This window comes from Mustela erminea, chromosome 14 (assembly GCF_009829155.1).
Source record: "Mustela erminea isolate mMusErm1 chromosome 14, mMusErm1.Pri, whole genome shotgun sequence".
NCBI classification, from domain to species: domain Eukaryota; kingdom Metazoa; phylum Chordata; class Mammalia; order Carnivora; family Mustelidae; genus Mustela; species Mustela erminea.
In genome coordinates, this window is record NC_045627.1 from 90,792,633 (window position 1) to 90,806,833 (window position 14,201).

General features: G+C 59.5%; 1 protein-coding gene across 4 annotated transcripts in view; it reads left to right on the top strand.

Moving 5' to 3' along the window:
• Window positions 1-2,740: 2,740 nt before the first annotated feature.
• PPP2R2D (protein phosphatase 2 regulatory subunit Bdelta) overlaps window positions 2,741-14,201 on the top strand; it is a 49,790-nt gene continuing 38,329 nt past the window's right edge. For 3 of the 4 annotated variants that reach the window (XM_032312722.1, XM_032312723.1, XM_032312728.1), the window contains exons 1-2: window positions 2,741-2,848; window positions 2,947-3,039. In XM_032312722.1, the coding sequence (XP_032168613.1) occupies window positions 2,842-2,848; window positions 2,947-3,039 (100 nt within the window). In that variant the 5' untranslated portion in view covers window positions 2,741-2,841. Of the gene's footprint in view, window positions 2,849-2,946; window positions 3,040-14,201 lie in introns of those variants that run through there. The other variant, XM_032312733.1, reaches the window with a different exon arrangement.

Genomic DNA, 14,201 nt, shown 5'->3' on the forward strand with positions numbered 1-14,201 from the left:
TGGATCCTAATACACACCAGGCATTTCACAATTTGGCCATGAGATCCAAAAATAATAAAATAAGAAAACTGCCCAACACCAATTAGAACCCGGAGTAACTCAGATATTTAAACCCCTTTAGGTCATAAAACAGAACAGCCAGCTGAGGCACAGGGGTGCAAGGCAGGCAGCACAGTGCTCTCCGGGATGCGGCGCCTCTGTGTGGCTTCTGCTGCTTTTAATTTTAACTTAACGAAAGCTAATTAATAAAGAATACAGCCTAAACTGAAGCCAAACATGGTGCTATTGCTTCAAAAGACATACCTGTAACGCACAGCAGAGCACCCGTTTGTGGGGGTCCTGACAGCTACTCTTTCAACCGCTCGGAGGCAGACGGGCTAACTGTACACGTGAAAAGGGAGATTACAGCCCCGGGTCCCTGCTCGTCTTCACAGCGAAGCATGGTTACTGCTCCCCACCCCTTTCTCTGAAACCCTCTCACAGCAGATTTGCACAGTGCACTGCACAGCCACCGCTCTTGTGAAGGTCAGCCATGGCATCCCAACTGGCTGGACCACACAGGCCACCCTCCGCGTTCACCACGCCGCGCTGGGGAAACCGGCCACTCCCGTCCGGGTCTTCACCCAGCTCGGGACTCCGTGGGCTTCTGGCTCTCCGGAAGCGCACCTCATGGTCCTTCCTCCTGGGCCTCCCCTGGAGGTCTGTAGTGGCCCCTTCCCCACCCACCTTCCCTTCTGGGGTGAGCTCGCCAGTCCCGCCTGGTTTGAGGACGCCCGGTGATGCTCTCCTTCTCCGAGTGTAGGGCGCCAGGCGGCAACTCCCCCGAGTGTGGCCAGACTTGTGTGTGCCTCTGCAGCAGCTCCGCAGCTCCCAGCCAGCCCTGGCTCCGCTCCAGCCGCCCCCCTCTGCAGCCCCCCATCTCCGAGTCAAGAAACTCCCTTCCAGCAGGTGCACAGCCGCCCGGCAGCCGTTCCCGAGCGCCTTCCTGCTCTCGCTCCGCGTCCACCGCACCGGTAAATCCCAGGGGCTGTGCTTTTCGGGTGCTCATCTCTGAAATCGGACCTGTCCGACCCCCACCGGCACATCCAGGACCACCAGCCCCCCTGCTCTTGCCCGGATGGCCCAACGACCCGGTCAGGAGGCTCCCTGATCGGACTCTCGGCGCCCCACCCCCGTGTCTCCTGGGCAGAGCAGCCACACTGGCCCGTCCGAGCCCCGTCATCGCCGCCGCCCTCTGCTCGCGGCCCCGTGGCCTCCCGTCTCGTGTGCGGCCCATGCCCCTCCCAGGCACAACCTTCGGCTCGGCTCGTGGCCCCACGGGTCGCTCGGCTCGTGGCCCCACGGGTCCGCTCGGCTCGTGGCCCCAACGGGTCGCTCGCGCCTCCTCCCGAGTCGTCCCCGCCGCCTACTGCTACGCTCGCACCCCTCGTCCGCGCTCCGCTTTCCTCTCCGGCCCACCGGACTCACGACACACCGGGGTTCTTCCCTGTCGCCGTCGGTCCCCCGCAGACGCGGGAGCCCCGCGAGCGCAGGGCAGGCTGGCTCCGTGGACGTCCGCGTCCCGGAACACGTCCGCGTCCCGGGGGCCCGCGGCGGGAGCGGCCAGGGGGTACGTGCGGGCGGGAAATGCTCCCGCTGGGGAACGGTCGGCGTCCAGGGGCGATGCTCACGGCCGCATTCACCGCGTCGCGGGAAGAAGGGGCGGGTGCGGAGAGCCCGTCCGCACGCCCCGAGCGAGACGCCCAGAAAGAAGGAGCAACGGGTCCCGTCGAGCCGAGAACGCCAAACGTGCCCTAAGGCGGCGTCCCCGGGGCGCAGAGAACCGCGGCACTAACGCCCTGGCGGACGGCGCGGGCTCCGCGCGGGCTGCGGCCCCAACCGGGACTTGGAAACCGCCGGGGCTCCGCCCGTGCCGGAGGGCCGCCACCGTCCAGCCCGCAGCCGCTCCAGAGCACGCGCGCAGGGCCGAGGTGCGGCGCGCGCAGGTGCGCGCGCGCGCAGGTGCGGGCGCGCGCAGGTGCGGCGCGCGCAGGTGCGGCGCGCGCAGGTGCGGCGCGCGCAGGTGCGGCGCGCGCAGGTGCGGCGCGCGCAGGGTGCGGCGCGCGCAGGTGCGGCGCGCGCAGGTGCGGCGGCGCGCAGGTGCGGCGCGCGCAGGTGCGGCGCGCGCAGGTGCGGCCGGGGGCCTGGGGCTCCGCCCGCCGGCCCTCCGATCGCGCCCTCCATTGGGCCGCTCCGCCCACGGGCCGCGCTCCCATTGGCCGTGGGATCAAGACTGGGGGCGGGCCCGGCTGCGCGCTGGGTGGGGGGCCTCTGTCGCGGCGCCTAGCGGCTGGCCTCCAAGGACGCGCCTGCCCCGAGCCCCTATAGCCCCGCCGCTCTGGACGCCCGGGTCCGGTTCGGGGCCGCGCCGGGCTCGGGCTGGGCGGGGGTGCTGCAGGGGGCGGCTTGCGCAGCAGGGGGCGGCTTGCGCAGGCGCGGGTCGGCACGTCCCGCAGCCCCCGGCGGCCCCCGCGGGCCGCGCCCAGCCCCGCCCCGCCCCGCCCCGCCCCGCCCCGCCCACGCAGGGGAGCCCTCCCGGCGGCCCCGCCCCCGCCCGGGCCTGCGAAGGAGGCGGAGGGGGATGACGTCCATCGAGCGGGGGCGACGGGCATTGGGCGCCATTTTGAAAAGGGGGAAAAAAAATCCCTCCCCGGCAGCCGCGGCGGCGGCGGCGGCGGCGGCGGCGGCGGCGGCGGCGGCGGCGGCCGGGCTGAGGTGCTCGGGCGGCAGTAGCGCGGCGGCCGCCTCCTTCGTGCGCCGCCGCCTCGGCGCCCGCCCGCCCGCCCGCCGCGCCGGCCGGCCATGGCAGGTGAGCGCCCGCGCGGGGCGAGGCGGGCGCTGGGCCGCGGGCGGGGGCGCGGGCGGGCGGGCGGGCGCGGGGCCCTGACGCCCGGTGTGTCCCCGCAGGGGCCGGAGGCGGCGGCTGCCCCGCGGGCGGCAACGACTTGCAGTGGTGCTTCTCGCAGGTCAAGGGGGCCGTGGACGAGGACGTGGCGGAAGGTAAGGCCGCGCACCCGGGCGGGGCGGCGCGCTCCCTCCTCCGGCCGCGGCCCCCGGGAAGCGCGCAGCCCGGCCGGGGCGGCCCGAGGGTTACGTAAGGGAGCCAAGGTCACCGGCCTGCGGCGGACTCGGGCGGCGCGTCCCGGCTCCTCCCCGCGGCGGGCGGCGGGCGGCGGGCGGAGCGGCGGGAAGCGGGGCCCGGGGCGGGCGGCGGGAGGGGCGGGCGGCCGGGCCGGGGGCGGCGCTCTCTGCGGCTCCGACGGCCGCCGCTCGGGCCTTCCGAGCGCGGGGACCCCGCGTGCAGCTCCCCCGGACCGCGGCCGTGCGGGACCCCGCGCCGGCGAGTGGGCGGGAGCGGCCCGTGAGGCCCCGTCTGCCGCGCTCCCGCGCCGGGTCCCTGGAGCGCCCAGCGGCGTCCCCGCGCTCCCGAGCGTCGGCCCCCGCGGCCTGTGGCCCCGGCCCCGCGCCCCTGGCAGGGCGACCCCGCAGATCCCCGGGCCCCCGAGACGGAGCGCGCGCAGGTCGGCAAACGCGCAGGGGCTCCGGAGGGGCCGGTGCGGGCGGGGGTTGGGCGCAAACACGCGGTTTCCCCGCGCTCGTGCGAGCTGCGCGTCCGTGCTGCGTCCGCTGGCCCCGCCGAGCCCGTCCCGCCGGCCGTGCCCCTCTCCGCGCTCGCCTGGGCGCACGGACGGACCGACGGACCGACGGAAGTGCCGGCGCGGGCGAGGCGCCCCAGCGCGGTGTCCGTCCGGAGGGCTCCGCGCCGACGTCACTGTTGGAGTCCAGCCGACGGGGACTTCTGCGGGGCCCGTCCCGACCGCGCGGTGTTGCACGGACGTGCGAGTTCGCGGCTTCTGGGAGTTTCTTTGTGGTCGTCCCTCGGGCGTCTTCGGCGGCTGCGTGCGCCGACCGTCCGCTGTCCCCCGCGTGGGCTCCGGCCGCAGTGCTCCGTCGGGGCGCGCGCCCGGACGCCCCCCGGGTCCGTCGCCGGGTTGCGGCCGCGCCCGCGCAGTTGTGCCGCTGCCGGACAAGTCGTGGACAGCGACACGGAACGGCAGCAGCCGGGGGTGTGGGGCGGGGGGCGGAGGAGCCGCCCGAGCTCGGCCGTGGGCGGAACGTTGGCCGGAGACAGGAGGTGCGGGGACCTGCAGGGGCTTCCCGTGCCCTGGCCTGCGCTTCCGTGTCTTTGTGCAGGTTGGCGGCCCGCGAAGTGTTCGCCGGGTCTGAGCTCCGTGGAGAGCGTCCCCGGACCCGCGCACGGTGCGCGTCTCTCTGCCTCCGAGACCTTGACTGGGGCGCAGCGGGGGCCCTGGCCGCACTTGCGCGAGGGCAGCGCCGGGCAGTTCGGGACTCAGTGGACTGAGGCTGCTCATTTCCTTATTTTGGAAACTGATAGTTTGGAGGACTCGAATCATAACCGTGCGGAACCATGGAAAATGTGACGGTTTTTTCTTTTCCAAGAGTGGGGTTCTGCTTAGGCGTGGGCCGGGTCAGCATCGCGCTGCCGGGTTTCTCGCTTCTCGCAAGTAGCAGTAGAGCTGGGCTTGGAGGGAACCTGGCAGTTTTCCTGCTGGGGACGGGGCGCAGGAGAGACGGTCACTGCTCCTGCCCTGCAGCTCGCTGCTGGTGGCCGTCGTCACCACCCTCTGCAGGTGCACAAGGTGCGCTTCTCTGCCCAGGAAAGCAAGAATCGGGAGTAAAAACCAGGGCGAGGCTTCCAAAAGGAAGTGAAAAGGGAAGTGGTTGTTAGCTTGTTTCTTCAAATCGTTACGCTCCAGGCAGTGAGCGCTGTGCGGAAGCTGGTAGGCGTCCGTGCGATCTCCGTGTGTGGTGCCCAGTCACCCCTGCCCAGTCCCTAAGCCCTAGGCCCTTTCCTGGGGCGACTTGCGCTGAACAGATGATGTTCACAGATGCCGTATGATAGTGTGTCTCATCCAGCTGGAAGGCTGGGTGTCCCCCCACACACACACCTTGTAGAGGACCCAGTCTGCAGTGCTGCTACCAACGACGGAGGTGCTCGCTGCTGCAGACCTGGCTCCGTTATCTGGCTCTGTTAGTTCCTGGTCACAGGGCCCTAAGAGGGAGGGGACTGTTCTTCCCAGTTTCTAGATGCAGAAAGCCGAGGCACAGAGAGCCATTAACTTGGTCAGCAGCCGCTGTAAGGTCCAGAGCCAGGGTTTGAAGCCAGCCTGGCTGGCTCCAGAGGCAGTGCTGCTGCGGCCCTCGAGGTGGGATGTGGCTGCAGCCTGGGGATGGCTCCTTCGAGAGTGCATGAGAGCGCTCACTGGCCAGAGTTGTAGGAAAGCAAATGAAAATGAGATGCCTTGAGAGACAAGTGTCTATCCCAGGTTTGGAAGGTTAGGAACAAGGGTTAAAGCGTGGCCATCAAAGAGCAGATGTCACAAAGATGGTTTTGATGGGGAGAGCCTGGAACCCCTGCGCACCCCAGCCGACGAGGCAGTAATTCTGTGAGTTACGTAAAAGCACGAATGTACTCGCTTCTTGAGGAAAAGCTTCGGGTTCCTGCTGCCTCTTGCCGGTGGATTGTTTTTCCAGAGAAGCTGTGGGGAGGGCTGGAGGAGGGCTTCGTAACCAACTATGACCTGGTGTTATAGCTTTTGTGTAGCCTGATGACCGCTGGTTCATCAGTAAATTTTACATGTCTTGACTTTTTACTTGATGGTTTTGTTTTAATCTGTTTCGATCTGGTCTGTGGTCTTGAATTTGACGTTAATCTTTTTCTAAAAAGATAATACTAAATGTTAATCTGTAACTCCAGCTTAAGTCTGGGGAGTTGTATAAATCCTATGGGTATCTCAGTGATGTGGTCCAGCCTTTCTAAAGGGGTTATGTAGATATATTATTAAAGGAAAACCTTGAAGTTGGAGAAAGAAACAAAAACTAAGGGCATTTGGGTATCAATATTAAGAAGATACTGTTTCATAAAATTTGAGCTACATCTGATTTCAGAAATGTTAACATGTAGGAATCTGTGCTCCCTACAATCAGTGAAAAACAGTATTTGTGAATGCAAAACTTTTCAATCATATTATTTTTAGTGTTGTGGGTTTCTTTCTTTTTTTTTCCTGTATATAGGAAGTGAACACTCAGTATTTATCATTGATTTTTTTTTAATTGTGATGGGACCTGATGTCTGGCTATTTGAAGTATTCCTAATCTGATACATTGTCTACAGTCCATTGTAGGGTTCCCATTTACTTAGTATTTGTATTTATGCTGTCCTGAGAGTTCTCCAGGAAAGCATCTTGTGGGGGGAAGCCATCAAACAAAGGAAAACGATCTACTAACATTCTTGCTGTTTAATTTAGAAGAGAGTTTCATGGGGAGATTGTGCCATTAGGAAATCAGATACTTGCGGTTTTCTTAAATTAAGGCATTTCACATACTTAGCAGCACAGTTACATTGTGATGCTTCTGAAATCAGGTAGTATGTTCAAGAACCTGGGCTAACTGTAGTTATAATAATCAGATGTAAGCATGAGATTTATGGTAGTATTAAATCATACTCAATTTTTTTTATTCCTTGATTTTAAAAGTCTTGTTTTGGGATGCCTGGGTGGCTCAGCTGGTTAAGCGTCTGCCTTTGACTAAGGTCATGATCCCGGAGTCCTGGATCGAGCCCCACATCGGGCTCCCTGCTCGGTGGAGGCTACTTCTCCCTCCCCTCTCTCTCTGCCTGCCGCTCTCCCTGCTTGTTCTGTCTCTCAAATAAATAAAATCTTGGGGGGGGGGGGGAGTTTTGTTGGGAAATTCTGGGTTTAGTTCATGTCTGCCGTTTATCGGGTGTGAAGGCCCGTTCTGAACCCTCAACTCACTTATCTAGAATAGATATCAACAGACTTTTGTCAGGGGCCCCTGGTGGCTCAGCTGGTTGGGCATCTGCCTTCAGCTCAGGTCATGGGTCCCAGAGTCCGGAGATGGGAGCCCTGGTTGAGTCCAGCTTCCTGCTTCAGCATGGAGTCTGCTTCTCCCTCTGCCTCCCATGCGAGTTCTCTCTCTCAAATAAAGACATAAAATCTTTAATTTAAAAAAAAAAAAATTATTTTTGTCAAGATTAAACAGTCTGCAGTGCTTTTATTTCCTGTAAAGTTTGAGTGCTAGGTACGACTGTTAATTAATTCTCATGTATTTTAGGGTGTTTGGGTTTGGTTGTTGCTGTTCTTAGACCTTAAAAATCACAGTTTCTTGATTTTTTTTTTTTTTTACCTGATTTCCCCCCAGTCTCTTCATTCTTCCTCAGTCCCTTCGGTTGGGCCTAACCACTTGGCTCTTGTATCACTACGCAGGGTTCCTTTCTCGTTTGTACCTTCTTTTTCTCCTGCTCTGTGACCCTTGCTCGTTTCTTTCCCAGCCGCGAATGTTCTCCGTGTTTCCTGCCTTCCTTGCACACCCTGCCGGCCCTCCCACCGTCTGCTTTCTCGCCCCGGTTTAGTGCATGGGTTAGTCTTACCTCTTCAACCTGTTACTCAGGATATGGAAAGGCACATCCCATTGCGACGGTCCTTACTAGCTTCGTGTTAACTTGACAGTTACTTACCGTGTGGTTTTTCGTCTGTACAGCCGGGGTACTGTTCCCTATGGCGGTGACAGGTTGTTAGGAAGATTCCACACAAATGCAGGGAAAGCTCTGGCAAACAGGCGAATGCGGGAATGTTGTCCTAAGAGATGCTCTTGCACAGAAGAGCTTACTCTGGGTTGCTCCCCGGAGCCAACTGAAAAAAGGAGGGTGTTACGGGCGCCGCTTTCAGCTTAGCTCATCTGAAAGTTCACAGCCATGTCCTCAAGGGCAGCTGGTGTGGATGTTGGATTAGAGGAACTCTGTTCCTGCCTCGAGAAACCCTCTGGTGAGGACAGACACCCCTCCTGAGAGCAGAGGGAGGAGAGGAACGTGCTTGAAGTACCTCGCGAAGTACCTCGCACGCAGACTTGGGTGGGAAGTGAGGTGAGGAAATCAGGGTGTGGCAGGGTGTGGAAAGGGAAGAGGTGAAGAATGTTCCGGAAGGAGGAGGCTTGGAGAGGAGATTGGGGGAGAACATGGTGCATTCTGGGAAACAGCATGCTTGGCAGGTCTTTCAGCAGAGAGGGTAGTGGCCCTGTTGAGGGGCTGAGTGGCCAAAGAGAGCCCAGTAACAGCCTTTGATCCCCCATGCTGAGGACTTGTGATTGTACCTGCAAGTGCTCCTGAGCGCAGGCCTTTAAGGTTCCAAGCAGAAGAGTGATAACACCGTTTTACCTCTTTTTAGGGAGGTCAGTCTGGCCCTGGGAGCAAGGCTGGTGAAGGGGGCAGAATGGAGGCCCGCGGGAAGTTACCGCAGGAATAAAACCTGGAGACGGGGCTTACTCGAAGTCAGAGGTCTCCAGGGGTGTTTTGTGAACGGCCAAGTAGTCAGTATTTTAGATTTTGCAGGCCGGGCAGTCTCTTGCTGCTAGTGAGCTCAGCTCTGCCTGGGTGGCTGGCGGACCCCATGGAGGCCGGCCCGCAGCACTTGCGCGGACAGCGGAGGCCGGTGCCCTTGGCCCGCCCCGGTGCGCAAACTGTGCTTCTTGAGCCTTTGGCTCCGGGAGGATCAGAGCGCTTTTGTTTGTGTGGGTTTTATCTGTCGCTGTTTCCTGTATTTGAATTAAAACGGAGGAACTTAAGGTATTATTATTTCACTTTAAAGTAGTAACGAGTCTGATGCGTGGGAAACAAGACATCTTGCATGAAAAGCAACTTTCTCAAACAAGCCAAAGTCCTAGAGAGAAGACAGGCCTCTTGTGTTCACAACTCGGGACCCCCAGGCGGGGTCGGCAGACGGCGGGGAGCACAGGCTCTCGCGGCCGCCTCGCTGAGGTCCGCGGGGAAGGTCTGGCCTCACGCTCCCTGTCGGCAGGAGGCGGAGGGAGGAGTGCGCAGCCGTTCCACGGAGTCCGGTCCGTAGCAGCGCGGCCCAGCCGGCGCCCGACGGCGTCCCGGGATCGGTGGTGCGCTGGGACCGCCGCTGTCGTCGGCTCGAGCCGGGGCGCGCCGGAGCCCGCGGGCTCCGTCCTGTGCTGAGCCGGTTTCTCGCCCGCGGGCTCCCAGCACCGGCGCGCCGGGCTGTTCGCGTCTCCGCCGCAGAAGGTCGGAGCGGGTCGCGCGTTCCCGTCACACGGGCTTCGTCAGGGGTGGCGGAGCCGACGCCCAGCGCCCCGCAGGTCCAGGGCCTCCTGCAGGCGGGCCGTGAAGGTCGGCAGCCCGCGGGGGCCGGGGGCGTCCGCGAGGCCCGTCGGGGCCGCTGCCGCCGGCCGCGTTGCGCTGCGGAGGAACCGCGCGCTCCGCTCGGGCAGCGTCCGGCCCGCGCCCGGCCCGAACCCCGCACGCGCTTCTCCTCGCGCCCGGCTCGGCGCTGGCAGGCGGAGCGGCGGCCGTTGCACCGCCGCGGTCGTCGGGGCGCGCGTCCGGCGAAGCTGATGCGCCCGACGGTGCAATCCGCGCGGTCCTGGGTGAGACTGGCGCGCCTGCGTGCGTGCGCGTGTCCGCCTGCGTGCGCGTGTCTGCCTGCGTGCCGTGCGCGTGTCCGCGTGCGCGCCGCCCGGCCCTGCTGCTGCTGCTGCCGCCGCGCGGGAAGCAAAGGGCCGCACTTTCCCCGGCCGCGCCCTTGTCGGTCCGGGCGGAGGGCGGCGCTGTGACTGGGAAGACCATTTGGCCTCAGGGGCCTCTGGAAGGTTCTCCGGGCCGCAGAGCAGCGGGGACGAGGAGGCCGATTTCAGGACCGACGGCCCTTCCTCCCCTGGATTGCGCCGTGTCTGCGCGTAAGCCCGAGCGCGGTCTTAGTTACTGGACCGACGGCGACCGGGCGGGCCGCAGGCGGGCAAGGGGGGAGGGACGCGGGGTCCCGCTGAGCGGAGAGCCGGACGCGGGGCGCGGTCCCACCCAGCTGAGCCCCGCGAGCTCAGGATCTGGAAGAGCCAGGGGCGCGGCGGTGAAAGCCAAATGCCCCTCCCCACCGCTCTCCGGGAATCCTCCCCGGAAGCAGCCGTTCTTAACAGCGTGCGCTTTAGGGCCGTTTCTTACACGTTTGTTTACTCGTTTTCATTGGAAAACGTTTTGTCCGGGAGCCGTTTTGTTTTGTCGCACACCGCGCGTCCTGCTGGAAGCTGCTTCGCGGCCTTCTCGCGCCCCTGGTCTGTAACTTGAGGGGCTACGGTGACCCAGGCTTTGCGCTCGGCTGTGTGCATACGTGACCTCTTGACGGTCGGAGCCGCCCTGGAGGTAGCAGCTGCTTCTGTTGGGTAGAGAGAAAGTGGGCCCTCGGGAAGAGGAAATCACTTCGCCCAAGGGCACAGAGCTCGTGGCGCTGGCGTCAGGATCCATCCGGTCGGGCGTCGTGGGTCCAAGGGCCGAGCTGCAACAGTTTAAGCACGCTGTCCTGTTGCAAGCTCGGGGCGGTCCTTTTGGATGGCTGTCACCTTCTACAGATGATCTCGTCTGTAACTAGTCTCACTGGTGGCTTCCCGTTTTTGCTGTTAGTAAAGATGCCACGGTCAGTAGTCTGGTCACCCGCCCGCCCATGCAGGCATTGACGTGGCTGCATTCCTAGGAGTGGACGCACTGGCCAAGCCGGTCATTTACCTCTCGGTGCTGCCAAACTGCCCTCCCAAAGGCATGACAGCCTACACCTTCCGTGGAAGTTCTCCTCACCCCACGCCCTGGCTGAGGACAGGAGGCTTTCCCAGTTGGCAGTCTTCGCGGCAGATTAGTGCCGTGAGCGGTGCTTGCCTATCAGCACTTCCTACTGACATTGTTTCTTCGCGAGTGTCAGAGCACATCGCCACTCCGCTGTTCTCCTGAGCTTTTTAAAGATCGATTTTTAAAAGCTCTTTATACAATATGAATATTAACCTCTAAGTATTTTTTATTATGAACCTTGAGTTTTAATTCTTCTGCCCCATAGTTCGTATGCTCTCCTGCCCAGAGTTCGGTTACGTCTGCTAAACGCGTATCCTTGCAAAGGGATACTTCTTGCTTCTCATGATGCATGTTTTTGTATGTTAATGACTTGTTGGGTAGCTATTAAGGTACTAGAATTGATAAATGTGTACAGGGTCCTTTTGCAAAAAAACTGGTTATGACTTGATCCAAGTGTTTAACAATTGGGGCTGTTAAGTCTGACCATACATCACTGTGATAGAATGTGAGCTTTTTCAAGGGTGAAGATACAAGTCTTAACCACAGTGTAACTTACAGTTCCCTTAAAAAAAAAAAAAAAGAAACAGCAGCTGTTGCTGCTGTTGGAAATCAAGGGAAAAGTCAGATCTGTCTGTGGGTCCGTCGTGCCGTACATGGGGAACGGGTGAGTGGGACAGGGCGGCTCATTCGCTGAACCTAAGTAGAAGCTGGAGTTGGGAGCTCGGAGGCAGGGACCAGCCCTGGAAACAGTAACCCTGGACAGGGCTTCGGGCTCAGAGCATGGAACACACCGTGGCCTGTTCGGTCTCCATCCATCAGAAAACCACAACTAAAATGGGGATGCGGGGGTGTAAATGCATTTATCTTTTCCTGTGTTTTGTGCAGTGCTGAGCACAGTGTGGGCGTACGGGACGCGTCTTAATGAATTGTGAGTTCTCAGTGAGTCCTTATTCTTGCCCCAAAGGTAGCAAGTTCCCGGATGATAACTGGGAAATTTGGGGTGAAAAGAGCAGATGAGAGGTCTTCACCTTTAGTCCTGTCTGTCCTGTCTGTTAGCATGTAATTCATTTTTTAAAAGGGGCAAGTGAAAGAGTTAATATAAATCATCCAAGAAATGGTATTGAGCAAAAAAGAATTTAAAGGAGTGGTGAGACTTTACGTTTGTTTGACATTTCTGGAGAGTATCTCTACGCTCGTTTTCTGGAGGGCAGTTTAGCATTTGTGTCTGTTACACTCAAAGCCAGGCTGCAGCCCGGTGATTCTACGTGCCGGAGCTCGCAGCTCTGCGGGACCGCGTGTTTGCAGAGTCGCGCGCTGTGCAGCAAGCAGACATCCGGAAAGACTGGGATGCCCAAAAGTGGTGAAGTGATTAAAAGCATGCTGGTACGCCGTATTGTGCGTTAACGGGGTCCGTGCCTGTTAGAGAGCAGTCTGGGACACGAGGTTAAAAACAGGAGCTTGGGGCGCCTGGGGGGCTCAGTTGGTGAAGAGACTTTCTTCAACTCAGGTCATGATCCTGGAGTCCCAGGATGGAGTCCTGCATCCGGCTCCCTGCTCAGCAGGCAGCCTGCTTCTCCCTCAGGTCCGCCCACCTCTCATGGGGGGGTGTGTGTGTGTGTACGCGCACACACGCATGCTTTCTTTCTCAAATAATAAAATACAATATGTGTGTGTGTGTATAATATAAAAAATTAAAAAAAAAAAAAGAAAGAAAGACTAGCAGCTCACAGAATAGCACTGGGCTGTAAAACGGAGTGTAGTTGTAAATCCGTAGGCGTGGAGACGACCTGCCCAGCGGTTCACAGTGGGGCCTGTGGAGAGGGGGCTCACATTTACAAAGACATCGGCTTTTATGCTGGATTGCGTCTGTATGGTTAGATGTTCTGCACCAAGGACGCATTGTGTTTTGTAATGATAAGGAGAAAAGGGCCATGAAGGAAAGGAAAAGACTAGCCTCGAAGAACTGAACCCGGAAGCGCGCCCCTTGCTGCTGCTTGTGATGGGCTGCCCTCACTGTGTGTGCGGACCCCAAGACCCTGCTGCTGACTCTTCACGGTTCTGCTTCGAGCATCTCGAATGGCAAAATAGATACTCATAAAAGCACACCCGTTAAAAAGCACTAGTATTGTTAACTCGCTATAAAACAAAGCCAGACAATAACCCAGCTAATAATTACTGAAGATGGGGGGGGCTTCCATGCCTTTTCGGTATCAGTGTGTGGGTAAGCACACCGAACTTCGTAAAGCAGCCGGGTTACCTCCGGCTTTGTTTCGCCGCCTGCGTGCTCTGGAGAAACGTTATGACGTCATTGTTTCCAGGACACACCTTGCATGTAGGAGAATACCTCCGGTTTTGATAGACCCTGTAAGTCAGCTTTAAACAAAATAACATACGTACGTGTCGTTAGCATGATACAATAATAATACATAGTCATGCTTTCAATATCTGGTCTTAATTTGTTTCAGATTTTTTTAAGAAGTAAAAGTTACAGGGGCACCTGGGTGGCTCAGTTAAGCATCTGCCTTCAACTTGGGTTATGATTCCAGGGTCCCGTGTTGGGCTCTCCGCTGAGTGGGGTGTCAGCTTCTCCCTCTCCCTTTGCCTGCTGCTTCCCCTGCTTGTGCTCGCTCTCTGCCAAATAAAATCTTTTTTAAAAAGTCACAGTTCAAATTGAAGTCCTTTTCATTAATCCCCAGTCACATCCCTAGCCCCTCTCTGTTGCCCAGTAAACTGGGGAGACCCTGGGCTATGGTGCCTCATCCCAGCTTGTCCCAAAGGAGTTGCCAAAGGTTCTTGGTCTTGTCCTGAGAAGGAATTCAAAGGCAGATGCGGCGCAGCAGACGGGGAGGAGAGCCGCCCAAGCAGGGAAGCAGGGAAGTCTGTTAAAGGGAAGACCCACTCTGGAGATGGGAGAGCCAGGAGCTCTAGGGAGGGGGGCTCTGCGACCTGGGGGTCTCGGCTTTCTGTCTTTTAAGGACAGGTTAACTAGCGGGAGGAGTATCCATCACTTGGAGTAGGGATTTCTTGGAAGGAGGTTTGCACCTTTTCTTCCTTGTTTGGGCAGAGGTCCTGTGCTTGCACCCACCATCTTGGGCCTGTCTGATTTGATCCAGCTTCTTGCGCGGTCTTCCAGGACAGGCCTCTGACCTTGCCCATTCCTGACCTCCAGATACCCCATTGGAACCTGACGAGCTGCCTCATTCCCTTCCCTCGCCAGCGGCAGCTTCTGCCATGAAGTTGGCGTCTAGGCTGTCCCCACTTACGAGTTTGTGCCAGATCAGATGCACGGCTCACCTGCAGCTTCTCATCGAGCGAAGATTACTGTGGCCGCCTCAGCCCCGCTCCTGCTGCCGGTTTCCCCAGCGTGCTCTGGCCAGACCTCAGTGATCGGATTGAGTGTTAGAGATCACGCTACTTAGGCTTCAACTCTGTGGTCTCAGAAAGGATGTGTCTGTCACTTGTTGAAGTCCTCGGAAATGTCAGACATAGT